We start from the raw sequence: 12,879 nt of genomic DNA on the forward strand, positions 1-12,879 counted from the left end.
TGGTGCAACCCCAGACACAGACGGAGGCTCGCCGTCCAAATTGCAACTCTCCGCTGGCTATATCACTTCTGTAATTTTAACAGGCAAAACTACCTCTTTGAACGTGGCCCTTAAGCAACAGTCCCTGTGATTCCAGGCCTTCGAAATAACAAGGTTAAATTTGCAGGGATCTGCAAATCTGTGCTACAATTCTGGACAGACATGGAGCATCCGTCCATACACTAGCTGTTATGCAAAGGTAATACTCATATTCATCAAGACTGTACTGTGCAGCCTAAATCCAAATCAACTAAAATTACCACCTAGTGGTTGTAATGCCTCGGACAACCAGACAAATTGCAGTTTATATCCATGTCTGTCCAGACTCATATAATATGCTGCCGTCCTACATTGTTATTTTTTGTCACTGCCTCCCCGAGTCAGGGTTGAGTAATTTGCTCGCCTGCTGCCATCCTCAGACTGTTTCTCAGGCTTCCTCTCTGGAAACAAACCCTGATTCCCTGTTACCCTTGGTAACCATGGTAGGCAGGTAAAGTACCATCGAAAGTTGTCAAAGGGAAGACCATCGAATGAGACGTCCCTAGGTCTGGGATCTTACGGATGCACGCAATCCCCGGAGGTCAGCGCTTGTTTGCATGTATTAGCTCAAAAATGTAACAGCCATCCAAGTAGTGTGAGAGCGATCAAAGGCACCAATAACTCAAGTGTGTTTACATGCACAAAACTAAAAATTTGACTCTCTGAATGCGGTTTACAATGGAGAAAATCGAATAACTGACAGGAACATGTCCTCCTCCACAACACTAGGTGGCGATATGTGTCTTTTTAGTGGGTTAATACGACCCCCTTTCTGGTTGACCTATTACATCATAAAATAAACCACCGGAGTCTAAAGCGGCAGACTGGCCTTTCATTTTTTTGTTCCAGGGACATATGCCAGTGCAGCGGTTGTGGAGCATGCACACACACGTTGCCCAGTTAAAGTCCAATTAAGGCGTATGCCAGGGAAAATCGATTTCCAATTGCATTATCTGGGTGTTTTAATTGGATAAGGAGAACTTATACTTTTAGTTTAGTTTTAACGTGTTTACATGCACTCAAGATGTCCAGTTAAAGTTGGATTAAGGCAATAATTTGTTTGTTTTTTTCACGTGCATGTGAACATACTGACTAATTTAATGAGCCATTCACAGTTTCACTGCATCGGTCGTGTGTACTTAGACTTGCATGGACTATGGTGTAAGACTTTAAAAGGATTTGACTCATTTGGCCTCTGACTGGCGGCCTGCAGACCAACAAGAGAGCTCCTACATTTCTTAAACCAAGACTTTCAATGTTACGGTAGCTAGGTTCAACAAACAACAGCCATGTGGGGGTCCATTCTCATAGACCAACACAGATAACGTTAGCAGCCATGCTAACATTGGCAGGCAGTTTGTTTGTCTGATTATTCCCTGCACCCATACCTATTGACTGTATGTTTTCCCACATTATTTAAGAACAACATTTGCATGTTTCGGTAGCAACCAATTTTGCAGGTTTTCAATTTTCTTCCATGGGAATGGACCCCAACATTGCTATCAACACTCTAAGCTTAACGTCAGCAACATAGGTAACTTCATAATGTCCCCTTTGACCTTTAGGATCCGAAATGTCAACACCTCATTCCAAAGTTACAATCCCAAGCACATCGTTTAATCCTACGAGACATTTGACATTTTGTCATAATCCGGTCTGCTATTAAAAACAAGTTACGTTGCCTGATCAGGCATGCTTGTTTTGTTAAGTTAATGTAGATGTTCCTTCGCTCACATTAACCACCCACTGGTAAAGAGGGGCGGAGGGATGCAACGGGCAGATGAGAGAGGACAAAGAAGGACCACCAGTGAGACAGGGGGCTGGGGGTCCAGGTTTACCTGGCTGGGGCCCATGAAGGAGGAGGTTTAGGCCCGGGTCACTGCGCACAACCCTGGCTGATCCGACAAACTCCCCTGCTCCCAGCACTGGTGTTGATGATGAGGGAACATAGAGACTGAACACACTAATTACACTTTAGAGAGTATTTGCGCATGAGAGATAGTTTATGATGCGGGAGTTAATTTTTTACCAAATATGCCACTAGTGTTAACGTATGTGAGCTGATCTAAAGCGGAAAACAATGACACAGATCAAGTAAACAAAGCAGGAGGTAAGACAGTAGAGGACGGGGAAGATAATCCAAAGCTCCGCATAATTCTCCCTAAATGCTCTCAGCAGACTCAACAAACAACCAAACCCTCCTGATGAATTGTCAATCAGGGCCCTTTGAAGGGACTGGTGGATTTGTTATGATAGGTCCTGGTGACAGCTGAATGGCTGGCAGCACAGAAAGGCTTCTCATCTTACAAGGGAGGGGGAGACCGTGGCTGACTGACTGATACAATGACAGACACGGAGCGAGGAATTCTCCCCTAATGCAACGCGATCGAATCCTTCACGAGCGGAGCTGACGAAGCGGCGCTAACGTTTGTTTTGCTTGATGCGCGTTGGGGTCGCTGACTCGAGCGAAACATAACTACAAATCACCGCAACAGTGGCCTTCGCGTGGATGCGGTGAAACATGTGTAGAGAGATATAAATATAATGCCTCTGGGTCCTGATTGTGATGTCGTTCCACACGGAAGGCTTATAATGTTATGGGACAAATACGCCACAACAATAAAACCACCGACAGGAGGAGCGAATAACACTGACCATCTTGTGACAATTTAATTTCTTGCTGGGAAACTTTAGGAGCTGGCATTCGTATCAGACATGCACCACCCACCTAGACCAGACCAGGCACCCCCAACCGATAGCAATGACAGTCATTGATGGCAGCAGCCATCCCCAGCAGGATGCAGCCTGACACACAAAAAGAGGCTTGGGAACAACTCCAAAAACATGAAAAACAGCATAAAGTGTTGAGCTGGCCCCCAAACTCATTAGATCCCAACCTGATTAACTATCTGTGGGAAGCACTAGAAGCCTGATCCACAGAGGACCTTCTCCTCAACTCGTAGGACGCAAAGGCCTCTCACCACAGGACACCATCAGAAGCTTCATTCTCTGATGAGTCTGATGAGGCAGGGAGGTGCACTTACACAATATTAGGTCATAATGTTATGCCTGATTGGTGCAAGTTATATAATATGAATAATATACCAAGGTCTAATTAGCCTTTCAGACAGCTAGCCAGGTTCTCTTGTAAAAGATATTTACAGCGAAATGATTAAGGCAAACGTCACTGGCTGTAGGATCATCCAGTTCTGATGATTCCCAAGAACTGCCTATGCCAGACTAAGATCAAATAAATGCAAATCAACGAATTGCCAAAAACATGTCAATTGTTTTATTATATAAATCCTGGAGGTGTAATAAGAATACAGAGAGAAAGCACTAACATATGCAAGCTAGAGAAGCAAAATACATAGGGTGCAGCTAAATCATTTAATCATTACTGAACTGAATCTTGTTGGAATATACCAATGTACTTGTCCTTAAAACAGTCAGAAACGAAAATGTTTTTTTTGACGTGGAGATGGGGTGAAAGGGATATGTGTTATGAAGAGGAGGAGGTGAGAAGAAAACAGATGACGCATGAAATCTGCGAGGGTGCAGCCCCTGAGGAAAAAAGAAAAAAAGAAAAAAGAAAGGAATGAAAAGATAAGGGACAACAGGGATGAAGGCAGGACCAGTCAAAAGCCAGGAGTGAAGCATGAGACACGAACTTATGATACCCCTGTGAGAGTATAACACAGGAGGCATTCTGCTAATGATTGCAAGACACACACAAAAATAACCACACAGAAGAGGCAGGAACTCTTTCATGACCAATTAACGAATGTCTAAACAGGTATAGCAGTGGCAAATTGAATATGGTGGCTGTTCAGATTGTTTTCCAATAAAGACGTCGTCGTATTTCTCAGTGGCAAATAAAACCAACTGAAAACATAAAAAGAAAATGACTGCAAGATGCAAACCCCACAAGCTAAGATCCAACTATCGACTTATCAGCGCTGTGAGATGTACTCATCCATCAAAATGTGGCATTCAGACTCATGTCCAAGTGCCACAGACATACAGATGGAGCTGAGGAGTGACTGCTGTCACTGCACTGAACATTTTAGTTGCCAGCGCAGGTGGTACGTTACATAAAGATCAAAGTGTTGATTCCTCCGTGGCTGTGGCGCAAATGGCAGAGGGAGGAGAGAGACATCACTTAAGTCACCGGCTATGTTCTCACAGAAAGTTAGAAAGAGAAAAACCGTCTATATTTTAAACTTATGCTTCTATAAATGGATCATCAATATAAAAATGCTTTTTTGATGTTGGAGCCATTATATAATTTCCAGTTATCCTTAATTTAAATAATTGCATTCATGTATTTACATGCAGTTCCGGGGTTTTACTTAGGGGGAGCACCAGTGTGGAAGTCTGGGGGGGAAAGGAAGTTTGTATTTGTGGGGAAAGCAAACAGTTTTTTTTGACCATGTCTGGACATTGCTTACTGTTTATTACAGAACACGCGTCAGAACAAGTCCACCCGCATGGCATCTCAATGTCTTATTTAAGTTGGTTTATTTTTTCTTTAAATTAAACCACATTTGATAAAGAAAAAAAAATCCATACCACAAAAGCGCAGAGTTAGTGTAATGGCAATTAATTAAACATGTGCAATGTAAAATGAGCGTTTTCATAAATATTCATTCCTTTCAAGTCGGTACCAGCTTGCACATCTGGACCCAATTTGAATCCATGCCTGTTTGTAAAACTGCTCAAGCTCTGTTAGGCTGCAGAGGAATCAGGTGTGAGCAGCACTTTTCAAGTCCAGCCACAAATTCCCCGTTCTACTGAGGTCTGGACTTTGACATTTACCTCCTTGGTGTTTTAAAACCGTGTCTTGCTGGATAAACAAAATCTTCCCCAAAGTCAGAGTTCTCTTGCAGACTGAGGACAGATTTGCCCTCTGCCTTTCCAAGCTGTCCCGGGCCTGCTGCCAAGAAGCGTCCCTATGGTCTGATGCTGCCACCGCCGTGCTTCGTGGTTGACTCATGAGACCAAAGAACCTTCTTCTAATTGATCTTACAGCTCTTTCTTCCACGTGACTTTGGGCAAACTTGTCAACATTTAATATGAGCTTTGCCACATTTGCATATGCAGAGTTGTTCCCATCTCAGCTTCTGAAGTCTTGGCGTCATGGCGGCCTCCATCACTAGTCGCCTTCTAGCACTCAGTCTCTGTGGACTTCCAGCTTTTGGCAGATTTACATGTGAGACATGTTCCTTCCATTGCTTAATGACGGCATCACCTAAACTCCAGGTGTTGATATACTGTTCTTTTGTCTTCATGGTGTATCTGTTGCCATGAATACTGTAGCTAACCTATGGCTGGACCTGTCAGACACAGCTGTCTTTATGCTACAGCCACTTGAGAAACAATTACTGTACTCAGGTGACCTCCATTAAACTAACCTCATTGAATAAGGACAGTCACTTGATTGACATTTATAAAAACAATAAAATGGGAAAACCTCCAAGGTTTGGAAGCTATACTTCTTACAGGCACTGTACATGATGTATTTTTGGGGAAAATATCCAACACTGCTGACACCAGTGAAGATGCAATGTGCCTAATATGCCAAAAAACATCTGCGGAGCCAGTCGCCCACTTAATACATTAAGTGACATATCCACACTCACACATTCAGTCCTGGTGGCACTTTTAGCTGATGCTACCTGTTGGACATATCTTTAAGGATGTAGACTGTCACCATTTTTAGTTTAGTGCAGCAGTCATTTTACCATCTAAAATAGACCTCTGTGTTGGTTTAATACGCGTATGAACACGCACGATTAGTGCAGCAATCAAACCTGTATATTAGAAATGAAAGTCTTTTCTAATAACAGTAACTGTAATCTCTTAACAAGTGTGTGCATTAAGATACGATCTTAATGTCTAATTAAAAATTACTTAAATAACTGTGATCATCATCATCATCATGTTAACAAACATAAAAAAAAGAAAGCCTTGTCACAATATTGTAACAAAAACCTAAAGTAAGGCAACGCAGACGTCTCTTTCTGTCTTTTTACACTGCAGTGTCAAAACTGTGGCTCAGTCCTCCGCAATTACACACTGAGCTGAGCTGATAGTGACGGGGGGATGAGAACACCCATCTGAAGCCACTACGGCGGAGATCAGAGGCGTCATTACCATGCATAAATAGGCAGGATGAAAGGCAGCGCGAAGCCTGTTATTTTCACATTCACAACATCAGCAGAGCAAAGACATGTTATTATATCACTAGGAAAGTAGTAGACGCAGAACAGAAAGAAAGAAAGAAAGAAAGGAAGACGTCTGGGCAAAAAACGCAACATCAAATGACAAGAACGGCAGGAGCAGACAATGCGGAAACCAAAAGCATAGAAAGGGAGATTTTCCAGATAAGACTGTGAGTGCTGCATGAAATGGATCCCGTGCAGATATGAAATGCAGCTCGGTCACGCAAAATGGGAGCCAGAGCACCACGGTGACGCCGCGGGCCGACGGGGGGACAAAAGAAGTGGACTAACTTTGCCGACAGGAAGGCTCGTCGAACGGAGGACAGACTACAGTCTATATATCATTTATCGTTGCCAAGGTTACCACCTCCAGTGGGCGACGAGCGCTGACGAAAGTGGCTGTCAGACAAGGAGGTGAAACACACGAACACTGAGGGGGAGGAATGACGCCGTGACAAAGTGACAAAGGTGTATGTTTCTACACTTTTTTGTTGAATCTCGGAGGCGAAAGGAAGAATTTTTGCGTTTTTGATTTATCTTCCTCTACTGGCAGTTCTTCTCCTGAATCCTGACATGATGACGACAATGACACGAATGCAAATTTCAGGAAATTACAAAAGAAAATCCCATCACCGTTTCATCCGCAGCCCAAAATTTAGATTAAACCGACAAAGAGCTTGTTTTGTAATATATATTACGCTGAAAGTTAGTTTGTGCAATAAGCTTCTTAAATAACTGGGACACCACAAAAAGCAGACGCGGCCTCGGTTGCTACTCCGCGAATGACTGACCTCAAAACACGAGCGCAGTTAGTTAACTGTGGGCTGGAAGTCAGCTTCTTTGCTTTCCAACCACTTGTTTACCACCAGGTGATTTCCACGAACAACAATTCAAAGCCCGGTCCTTAACCAACACTAAGTATCCTTATAGCCTCTAAAGATTCTGTTTTGATCCTGCACACAGGCACATTAGCATCAACGACAACCCGTCATTTCAAAGTCAATATGCGTACTCGCAGTGTAAGGAGAGAAAGTTGGCAGCCGCGAGGCGCAAAACATCGTGTCCCACTGTGGACAAAAGTTCATGCAGCGCAGCAAAACATAGCGACGAAGGATGTGTTTTCCATATGCATCCTCGCGATAATGTGACACTTTCTCGTGAAGAAAAATCCAATTTCCACTGACAAAGTAACATTTCCTGTTATGTCAAGAGAAGTATTATGTAGATTGTTTTACAGTTATGTAAGAAGTCAGATGGTTCTTCTTCGTTTTTTTTTTAAGTGACAATGTCTGAACCCTTTTTCCTTAGTGGAAGTGAGCTGGTAAAGTCTGTGATGGATATACAGTAGAAAACATCACAGGCGAAGCCGTACTCCACCGGTGACAACTTATTCACCCTGCCCTGCCAGCTACACAGATTACATCCAGATTACTGTGGGCACCTGAGTGCAGGTCAGAAAAAAAGGAAAAAGGGGCTCACGTGGACTAGCCTCTTTTTTTTTTTTTTTTTTTTTTTTTTTAATGCTAGATGTCAGTCCATTAGTGATATCCGCTTTATCCCAGCTGACACAGGGCACGGGCCGTAGTACAATGTGGCTTTATTGTTAGTCCATCACAGGCCCCATCACAAAGAACTTAAAAATACCAATTTCCCTAACGCTTGAACGCGGGAGGCAGCTGGAGCACATGGAAACCAGACGCGAGCACCGGAGGAACACGCAGAATCCACACGGAAAGGCTGATGTCGGCTGAAATCCACTCACTTGTAAACAGCGCGTTGTGGCCACATGAATATCCGTGCAAATATTTACCCTTTGATCACGCTAAGGCTCATTCGAATTTTGTGGCGTGACACACATATGGCAGGTGCGCGGCGCATCGTTTTATAGGATGACTCACTCCACTTGAGTCTGCTGAGGTCTGTCACATTAATTAGTATTTGTGTTGCCTCCGCGTAACATTACAGTCCCTGTTAACAGCAGCCCCAGCTCTGCTATCAACGCTAATTTCGATGCAAAGTCTGTTTTGGCCACAGAAAGCACGAGGGCACAGTTACCTTGAAGAGACTTTTGACATATAGGAGGTTGTCAAATCAGATGACTCTCGCATGATCACACCACTGCAGCGAAGATGAAGACCCTCCTCAAGAAATTGGGCTGCTGAACTTCATTCCTTCTGCATCTGATCTACCTTCACAATTACTTCTCTTGTTGTGGATTTCTTTTAGAGGCTAAACTCTCCCCAGGCCACCACCGACAGCCTACAGTTCGAGCTCGTAGACCTTAATGACCTACTTGTAACGGCAGTTTAAGAGTAGAGCTCATTGTCTAAACAAACAAATCTTATGATCCGCACATGAGCAAACACCCCAGTGTCGCGCTGTGTGATCAAAACCCTGGACAGGAACATTCATCTGCTAATTATCGGTAGAGACGCCTAGGGAGACCACTTAACTTGCATCTTTACGCACTCTGTTAAAACAGCCGACAGGTGAAAAGAATAAAACTGATCTTGTTACTAGAGTTCAGCCGATATATGAGGCCGATATTTTCACATTATTTACTGGTATTGGCCGATACGCAGGTGCCTTTTTTCCTTGTCAAAATTTCCAGACAGGCGCATCCACAGGCAGCCCTGTGCTGCTGGAGGCGCCGTGGACCCGTGCAGCCCATACATTGCCCCTCCCCCACTAGCAGAATGCGTGTACGCATATGAGTGTTAAATACTCTTCGAGTTGAATAAATGTCCATGTTTTTGGATGACTTATAACATTTGTTATCATTGTGTCATTTTTATCATGTAAAAAAAATGCAAAATGTAAAAACAAATCGGTATCGGCCCTAAAAAAAATCCATATCGGTCGATCTCTACTTGTTACTACATCATTTTTGACGCGAGCCCAACAAAAACATAAAAACTTATCAGGACCTGCATGACAAACACGACAAAAAGCCAAAGAATTGCACAGGACCCAATCTGATCTGATCTGACCCGAGATGCTCGACGTACTGGGAACCCAACCCGTAGTCAACCAATGTCCCAGCACCAGACACCACAGAACAGCCTTTGTTCACGGCCCTGTGAGCTGTTGTTGTGGTGGCATGAAGGGGACGATTACTTCACAAAAGGTCATCTCAGCTGAGCTTGTATTTACAGTATGATTAACCTCTTAGCAAATTCCAGGTTAACTGAAAAGACAAAAAATAAATAAATAGAACAGAAACAGATACAAACAAATACGAGGGGGCCGTAGGAACAGAGTTAGTTATGATCAGTTTTCCTCTACTCAGAAGGAAGCCTGCTTTCCTCAATGTAGCCGTTATCTTTTAATGAATGTGTCATTTTTTTTTTTTTTCACAGACAGACAGATACAAAAAGTCTGCTGTCTGAGTCTGCACACAGGACACTGGCCTTTTATGGGTGCTCCTCTCGCAATCCCTAATGGATTCTCCTATTATAGGATGGAAAATGAAAGCTCTATTATAACAGAACAGTTTGTGTTTAATACTCCAGCAAGCTGGGATGTTCTTTTGTCGGCTGATACAGAACCGCAAAACTTAGTTAAACCGAAGTAATGTAACAAACAAATACAACTGTATAGTGTTAGAACTAACCCCTTCTTCAGATTTTAAAATTTAAAGATACATAGCATGATGAAACATGGTGAGAATATATCAACTGGCACACACTTAAGCATGATATACATGTATCCCCGACCCACATTACAAAAAATTACCAAATTTATATGAACACAGAATTTTGTGATCACCAACCTTCTCCAGTTTTTCAAAATGCTCCCGCAGGAACTTCATAGGACGCTCAGGCTTAGCGATGCAGAGGTTCACAATGCACTCTTTGAGGATCTGCTGGATGTTGTGCTTCTGCACGAAAATTTCACAGCCCTTCAAGCTCTCATCTTCTTCCAGAGTGGAGGAGGAGGTGGCCATCTTATCTTTTATCTCTGTGTCAGGGGGAGAAAACAGGGGTGGACCATGAGAGGAGGAGAGGGGAGGGGAGGCAGAGCGCAGAAGGGTGGGTGGGGTGGGGGGGCAACATGGGGAGCACACACGGTGAGATGTGAAGGCGGTGGGGGAGAGAATGGAAGAGGCGTGGGTTGTGGGAAATGACGGGGCTTAATATTTGTGCAGTTGCTTGTGTTTTCTGTGAGGGACCTTGTGGCAGCAACTGACAGCAGTTGCCGATACTGTGAGCAAGACATAATCGTGTACAGTAACGGCAACTGAGCCTTTGTTGACTTTCTGATTGGTCTGCTGACCACCAATCAGAGGGCTCCCATCCTTTTTTCTTCACGTCCTGACTTCCTATGTTACTGTTGCTAGGTTAGCTACACTAGCACCGCTAGGGGCTCTGTTCCCATGGACTTCGCTAGCATTAAAGCTCATAATTGTAAGTAATAAAAAAAAAGTTTTAATTTGTTCAGTCGACAAGTGTCGGAAATAACAATATGTAAAACCTGAAACCTGGTGAAAAGGCTAGCCATTTTCCAAATGTCTGCCAACGTTAGCGTGGTTGCTAATGTTGTTATTTGCTGTCTTGCCCCCATGTTGCCATTATTACAGGTTTTGAATGTTTTTCTAGAGGGGTGGACCCCTGCATGGCTTTTGTTTGACTAAACCAGCTACGCTGCCATAGGAAGCAGGGATTTGACAGAGAGTAGGAGTCCTCTGGTTGGTGGTTAGCAGACAAATCAGAAAGACAATAAAGCGAAACTGCTGCAGGAGTTTTAACTTTTAACATTAACTTTTAATGTGTTAGTGATTAAGCTAGTGTAAATTCGGTGCTTGTACTAGTTGAAGGACGCGTTGAACTTTGTGATGACTTTGCTCGATTTGTTTTAAATTGCTGGATTATTAAAACACTGACATTCATATTCAGCAGCACTTCTAACCCTTAACACTTTCCTGATGGTGCATTCTAAAATCTCTACATACAGACATGTATTTAAGGTAAAATTACATATCCTAAGAAGTATTATCATGCACTCCAACTTGGTTGACGTGGTTTTAGTAAATTCCTGGATAAATGTGCATATTTTTGTTTGTTTGATTGTTTTAGCATAAACAGTGTCTAACACGCTCAACATGGAGATGAACCTCATGCTAAAAAGACAAATTGGCAACGCAAGAGCACAAATGTTTCCCTTTCTGTTTCTTGCAGAGTAAACCTGATTGAACATTTTGGCAGAATGGTGCATTAACTACTTCGGCAGGTGAGGTCAAAGCAGCACATTATGTAACAGCGTGTGGCAGCCGGCCAACTGCTGCGATCATGCGAGGCTACAGATGTGTCAAATAACATAGCAAACTCTCTCATGGCAAGCCAGGAAGCTGAGCAGGTGGAGCTAGCTAGGTCCTATCAGCACCGTATCACTTCCTCAAAGTGAAATCACGCCTGCGGTGTGATCATTACAGCACAATAAATCGTTATCAGGCATTACACAGGTGGCATCTACCAGGTGTAGTTCCTTCGCAGCGAAAACCTCCAGCGGCGTTTCTCCGCCACGCAAAAAAAACCGTGGATCTCGTGATGAAACTGAGCACCTGCTCAGCTGCAGTCAATAGACAGCTAACGCGGCTAGCTCTGCTAACCTCGCAACCAAACCACAACGAAAGGGAAACGCTGCGACTACCAAAGATCACACACGCCGCCAAGGGCCTGGACTAAAACGCTTATTTATTTATATCATTGTCATTGTTGTGGTAAATACGGCCCGGTCGGCGCTCTCGCTGGTGTCCCTACCGTTATTTTTAGGAGGATGCTCAGTGAGAAAACACCTCGCTGCCTGTGCTGGTTGAGGGATGTTTGCTTGGCTGGGATGATGATGATGATGATGATGCTGCTGCCGCTGCTGCTGCTGCTCTCTCTGCTCCTCGCTGCGCTCTGCGTCAGGGCCGATGACGTCAATCTGTCATCTTCTCCACCGCAGCGGCGGCAGCGAGCACGCGGCAACCCATTTGCAGGTTTAAAAAAAAAAACAAAAAAACAAAACATATATATATATTTAAAGGGAATATCCACCCAAAAAAAGGGACATAGTGACGTTAGTGTATTTACCTAAGGTATTTACACACATTTGCCCAAACATTAGGTAAATTTGTGAAATATATGCATTTACAAATAACCTGCACAACCCTCCTAATAGATAGATAGATAGATAGATAGATAGATAGATAGATAGATAGATAGATAGATAGATAGATTAAAATATTATATATATATATTATATTATTATAGTAGGTCATTATGTAATAATAATAATAATACTTGTATAATAGTGATAATGCTCGTATATTATCATTATTGTTGTTATTATTAGTTTGCGGTGCTGTTTAACTATACCGAAGGTAACACAAATGTGTTTATGTGATTTAGCCTAACCCACTGATTAAAATGGGGTTGGCAAAATAACAGACACGTGTCGGTACAACACAATGGTATTCCAGAATGCTAAAATGAAGATATATATTAAAAAAAAAAAAAAAAAAAAAAAAAAAAAAAACAACGTTATGTTATTTTCACATGATGTAAAATCTTTAACTGTGAATATGTCCCTTATA

At 42.9% G+C, this 12,879-nt stretch overlaps 1 protein-coding gene across 1 annotated transcript in view; it reads right to left on the reverse strand.

Moving 5' to 3' along the window:
* Positions 1–12,194, reverse strand: part of prkar1b (protein kinase, cAMP-dependent, regulatory, type I, beta) — a 70,404-nt gene extending 58,210 nt beyond the window's left edge. Inside the window, exons 1-2 of the mRNA XM_047571944.1 lie at positions 12,062–12,194; positions 10,075–10,262 (exon numbers count right to left, since the gene is read on the reverse strand). Coding sequence (XP_047427900.1) covers positions 10,075–10,248 — 174 coding nt within the window. The 5' untranslated portion in view covers positions 10,249–10,262; positions 12,062–12,194. The remainder of the gene's footprint in view (positions 1–10,074; positions 10,263–12,061) is intronic.
* Between the last annotated feature and the right edge of the window lie 685 nt (positions 12,195–12,879).

This window comes from Mugil cephalus, chromosome 20, assembly GCF_022458985.1.
Source record: "Mugil cephalus isolate CIBA_MC_2020 chromosome 20, CIBA_Mcephalus_1.1, whole genome shotgun sequence".
NCBI classification, from domain to species: domain Eukaryota; kingdom Metazoa; phylum Chordata; class Actinopteri; order Mugiliformes; family Mugilidae; genus Mugil; species Mugil cephalus.